At 55.2% G+C, this 5556-nt stretch overlaps 1 protein-coding gene across 1 annotated transcript in view; it reads right to left on the reverse strand.

The window, feature by feature from the left end:
- Positions 1–2224: 2224 nt before the first annotated feature.
- The window catches only part of ABCD1 (ATP-binding cassette, sub-family D (ALD), member 1), a 22747-nt gene continuing 19415 nt past the window's right edge, over positions 2225–5556 (reverse strand). Inside the window, exons 8-10 of the mRNA XM_005886145.2 lie at positions 4072–4156; positions 3707–3832; positions 2225–3526 (exon numbers count right to left, since the gene is read on the reverse strand). Coding sequence (XP_005886207.1) covers positions 3319–3526; positions 3707–3832; positions 4072–4156 — 419 coding nt within the window. The 3' untranslated portion in view covers positions 2225–3318. The remainder of the gene's footprint in view (positions 3527–3706; positions 3833–4071; positions 4157–5556) is intronic.

A 5556-nucleotide genomic window follows, 5' to 3' on the forward strand; every position in this document is an offset into this window, starting at 1 on the left:
AGAGGGAGAGAGAGAGAGAAACATCAATGATGAGAGAGAATCGTTGATCGGCTGCCTCCTGCACACCCCACACTGGGGATTGAGCCCACAACCCAGGCATATGCCCTGACCGGGAATCGAACTGTGACCTCCTGGTTCATAAGTTGACACTCAACCACTGAGCTGGGCAACAACTCTCCACCTTTTCATTTACCACTTCCCTGGAATCAGGAACGAATCCTAACCTCAAAACTTCGATAAAATGCATAAGGCTGTCTATGCAGATCTTCAGCCAACACCTGACTCTCTGCTAGACGATGCCTGGATGCCTCAGAGGATCTCAAGGCTAGAGTTCATCCAAGCTGGAAACTCCCCCGGCCACTGCCTACTCATCATTTCCAGGGGGCTGCAGGCGCAGGCCCAGCAAGTGCTAACTGGGTGACAGCTACTCTCCAACCTGACCCTCCCCCAGTGAAGGGTGCTGTCACCCACCAGGCCACCCAAGCCAGAACCTAGGGGTCCTCTTGACTTTCCCCTTTCCTGTCCCCAATGCCTGACCTTCCCCCTCCCCCGTGCCTGTTGACTTTCTTCTAATATCTCTCTAATCTGTCCAGGATTTCAGGCCTCAGCACGTCTTGTCTGGACTGCTTTAGGTGGTATGTTCGCTCATCTATGCCCCCCTCTCTCTGTCTATCACATATAAATCTATCCTCTATCATCAAACAATCAATCTATCATCTATTTTTTGAGGAGACATTCACATAACACAAAATTGTTCATTCCAAAGTGCACAATCCAGTGGCATTTAGTGCATTCACAATATTGTGCAACCATCACCTCTATTGTTCCAGAATATTTTCATCACCCCAAAAGGAAACCTTGTACCTATTAGCAGTTATTCTTCATTCCTCTCCTCCTAGGCCCTGCCAGCTACCGATCCCCTTTCTGTCTCTGTGGGTTTGCCTATTCTGGATATTTCATATGAATGGACTCATATGGTATGTGTCTTTTGTGACTGGCTCCTTCCACTCAATCAGTATCATGTTTTTGCAGTTCACCCATGTTGTAGCATGGGTCAGAACTTCATTCTTTATTACATCTCTATAATAAAAGCCTAAGCAACTGTTATGGCGGAACGACCAGAATGACTAGTCGCTATGATGCGCACTGACCACCAAGGGGCAGACGCTCAATGCAGGAGCTGCCCCCTGGTGGTCAGTGCACTCCCACAGGGGGAGCACTGCTCAGCCAGAAGCTGGGCTCATGGCTGGCAAGCCGAGTGGTAAGGAGCAAGCAGGTGGGTGGTAAGGAGTGAGGGATCCCGGATTGCGAGAGAGATGTCCGACTGCCGGCTTAGGCCCGATCCCCAAGGGGTCCCAGACTGTGAGAGGGCACAGGCTGGGCTGAGGGACCCCCTCTCCAGTGCACAAATTTTGTGCCCCAGGCCTCTAGTATATATTTTATTGATTTCAGAGAGGATGGGAGAGGGAGAGATAGAAACATCAATGATGAGAATCATTGATCAGCTGCTGCCTCCTGCACGCCCCACACTGGGGATCGAGCCCGCAACCCAGGCATGTGCCCTGACTGGGAACCGAACTGTGACTTTCTGGTTCATAGGTCGACGTTCAACCAGAGCCATGCTGGCTGGGTAGAACTTTTTATAGAATTCTTTTTATAGTGGTGTGCCTCTCTCCAAACAACCCTCCACACAGCCTGCTTTAAGCATAACTCCATGTGTTTTGCATCCTGCTGAAAACTTTTCAGTGGCTTCTTGTTGCCTCTGGAATAAGTTCAGGCTCCTTGGCCCCTCCCTTCCCTTACACTCAAGCATCAATATCCCGAATCTTGCTCCTCATCCACTCCTGGTCCCTTGCAAAATGTTCCCTCCTACTAGAGGGTCTAGAAGCACATCTTCCCCACTGCTCCTTGCCAGGCTGGGTCAGGACCCTTCCTCCTAGTGTTCCCCCAACCAGCCCACTTTGCAGCTGTTTTTCCCATACGATCTCTCTGGAAGTCCTCTTCTCCTCACCCCAGCGCTGGGTCCAGAGTCCTATTTGGGCCCCGCCAATATTTTTGTGAGATGTTGTTGATGAATCCGCCTCCCCCCGAGCATGCCAGCCACAGAATGTGCTGAGCTGTGTCTTCAGGTGGCGTGGGGGCTGTTATTCCTTCCCTCCAGGCCTGCTGCCCATCCCTGTGTCTCCCCCACGCCAGGCCGGACAAAGAGAACAGGAGGCAAGAACACAATTTCCATGGGCAGTTTTTACTGAGGGACTGAGGGAGGCTTCCTGGCCCAAGGGCTGAGCCCCCCTCCACCCCCGAAAGGCACACAGCAGCGGTGGGGTCTCCCTCTGGGGCAGGAGCTAGCTTTGTGGAGACAGCTTCTCCGGCTGACCCCTCTTTGGCACTGAGCTGGGAACACTGGTGCCCACACTCATGGCAGCACAGTGTCCATCTCCCCCTCTGGCTGGCCTGGGCCCCCCTGGTGGCAGCTGGCAGTGTAGGCTGGTGGGCCGACAGGCTGGCTGGGGCTGGCTCAGAGGCTGGGCCACCTGTGGAAGGACCGCAGCCCGGGCTGCCTCCCCTGCTAGCAGGGTGCTCACATTGGCAATCGAGAAGGCTACAAACGGGAATCCAATAAATTAGCTTGTAGGGACCGAGAGGGACAGGGACTACATTCTTCTTATCGCTTGCTGAGAAATGTTGTGCAATTCTTTTTCCCGAGAGCTCTTCGGGACAAGTGGTGGGGAGAAGGGGCAGAGACCCTAGTCTGGCCCTGGGTCCTGTTTGGCCATTTCTATGGCAGGGAGGGCGTCCAGTGGAGCCGTGGCAACCACTTGGGCAGTGGCAATAGAAGGATGGACCATGGGGTCTCTGAGGGACTGAAAAGGAGGACATAAGGGGACTTCGGTCTCAGGAGGGCAGTCCCCACAGATGCCGAGGCTCAGTACGGACTGTCCTGGTGGTGTGGGCTGGGGTACCTCCTGCCCCTCTCCACCTCCCCAAAGCAAAGAGAGGACTCAGCTACCCTGCTCAGGTCACATTCATGGTGGGGCAGGGGAGGGGCACGGGTGGGGAGGGCAGCAGTGTGGGACCTTCCATGTCCCCTTGCCCGAGGGCTGGGGCACGAGGGTCAGGCGTGCCCTTTCGCTGGCAGTCATCTAGGCAGGCCAGGCCAGTGGCAGGGAGGCCTGGGTGGAGGGAGAGTCATGCAGGGTGGGCCTGCGGTGGGCTGGGTGGAGGGGGGTGTGGGTAGGCAGGTACTGCTGTTTCCTTCATATGATCCGAGGGCTTGGGGAGGGGCAGGGGCTGAGGGCCCAGAGCCACGGCCCTCTGTCAGGTGGCAGCACCCTGGACGACCCTGCGGCCCTGGCCCAGGATCTGGCAGAGCTCCTGGAGACGCTGCTGCATCTTGGGGATGCCGGCCAGCTGCTGCTCAAGCCGCTGCTTCTCCTCAGTCAAGCTTAGGCGGGCGGCTGAGTCCAGCTTCTCGAACTTCCAGCCGCCCTCGCCATCGAACTGCAGCAAGTGTGTGTGGTACTTCCTGGGCCGGGACAGGGACAGGGACAGAGATGCAGAGGCTGCTCAGCAGGAGACACGTGGCGGGTTCCCTGCTCCCCTGATGGCAGCACCATCTCCCCCCTCCCCCCAAAGCTGTGGGGGTGTAGAATTTGGGAAGGGCGCTCCCTCCCCTCGACTCCAGGCAGGAAGAGAGGGCACCTACCACAGGGAGGGGCGGTGGGTGATGGAAAGCAGAGCGATGCCTGCATCCTTGGCCGCTTGGAAGATCTTGCCTTCCACGTCGATGCTTACAGCGCTGGTGCATTCATCCAGGAGGGCATACTTTGGCCTTGAGAGTGGGAGCAGAGCGGGCGAGGCTGTGACCCTCCATTGCTGTTGACCTGGTCTGGCCCCGACCCCCCACCCCTTGGGACCCAATTCCTGCTGGGGCCTCCTAACCGTACTGCCTTCCCCCTAAGGAGGCCCCGGGGAGCATGCATGCTTAGCCGCTGCCCCTTAATCTCTGCCGCGGGCTTGGAGAGCAGCCAGTGCTTGAGGGAGCCCTAGCACCCTGGACAGCCCACTCACTTATGGTAGAACATGCGGGCCATGCCGATCCTCTGCTTCTCGCCCCCTGACAGAACGTCCTTCCAGTCACACACGGCCTCCCAACCTAGGCAGGGGACAAGGGGGCTCTGTTCAATTCAACAAGGGCCCAGGCCCACTGGGCGTGGTGGGCCTGGTGAGAGGGAGCTGGCGAACACGAGACAGTGGAAGATGACTCTGGAGAAGGCCAACGGCTGACTATTTGTGCTCTGGGTGCTTGTCTGTCTATAGGTGATACTTAAAAATATATATTTTTATTAATTTTAGAGACGGGAGAGGGAGAGAGAGATTGAAACATCCATGATGAGAGAGAATCATTGATTGGCTGCTTCCCGCACGCTCCACACTGGGGATTGAGCCCGCAACCCAGGCATGTGCCCTGACCGGGAATCAAACCGTGACCTCTTGGTTCATAGGTCAATGCTCAACCTCTGAGCCACACCGTCTGGGCTGTAGGTGATACTTTAATAGTCAAAAAGAAGTTGAGACCAGAATTGTATCCCCTCCAAAAGAAGATACGTGGGAGTCCTAACCCCCAGGACCTCAGAAGGTGAAAGTATTTGGAGAAAAAGTCTTTACAGACGTGATCAAGTTAAAGTGAGGTCACTAGGGCGGGCCCCGATCCAATACAATGGGTGTCCTTATAAAAAGGGGAAATTTGGACACAAAGATAGAATAGAGAAAAGATGATGTGAGGAGACAGAGGGAGAAGATGGTTGTCTACGAGCCAAGGAGAGAGGCCTGGAACAGATGTTCCCTTACAGCCCTCAGAAGGAGCCAACCCTGCTGACACGTTGATCTTGGACTTCGGCCTTCCAGAGCTGGGGCTAATATATTTCTGCTGTTTAAGCTGCTCAGTCCTTGGTACTTTGTTCCAGCAGCCCCAGCAAACTCATCCAGGACCTGACAAGGTGCCAATGAAGTGCCAGCCCCAGGAAGGCTGGCGTGGTCTCTCTAGAAGGCTTCTCACCCGTAGGCACCAGACCTTTGTCTCGCTGCCTCGTGCCAGTCCCTTGGTAAGGCTCAGGCAGCTGCCTGAATGAGTAGGTGTGTGTAGGATTCACCAGAAATGGCTCCTTACCTCCTGCCACTCTGCCTCCCCACAGGACTAGAAGTTTTGGTAGAGTGCATGGTACCCTCAAAAGGACTATACTCCCTAGCTTGTCTTGAGGTATATGAGTATGTGACTACATCCTGGCCAATGGGGTTCAAGTGTTACACATGTGGCAGCTTCTAGCTTCTGGAACTTTCTTTAAAAGACAGATGGCATGCCCTAGCTGGTTTGGCTCAGTGGATAGACTGAAGGGTCCCAGGTTCGATTCCAGTCAACGGCACATGCCCGGGTTGCAGGCTCGATCCCCGGGGGGGAGGGGCAGTGTGCAGGAGGCAGCTGATCAATGATTCTCTCTCATCATTGATGTTTCTATCTCTTTCTCCCTCTCCCTTCCTCTCTGAAATCAATACAAA

Source organism: Myotis brandtii, unplaced genomic scaffold, assembly GCF_000412655.1.
Source record: "Myotis brandtii unplaced genomic scaffold, ASM41265v1 scaffold959, whole genome shotgun sequence".
Lineage (NCBI taxonomy): Eukaryota > Metazoa > Chordata > Mammalia > Chiroptera > Vespertilionidae > Myotis > Myotis brandtii.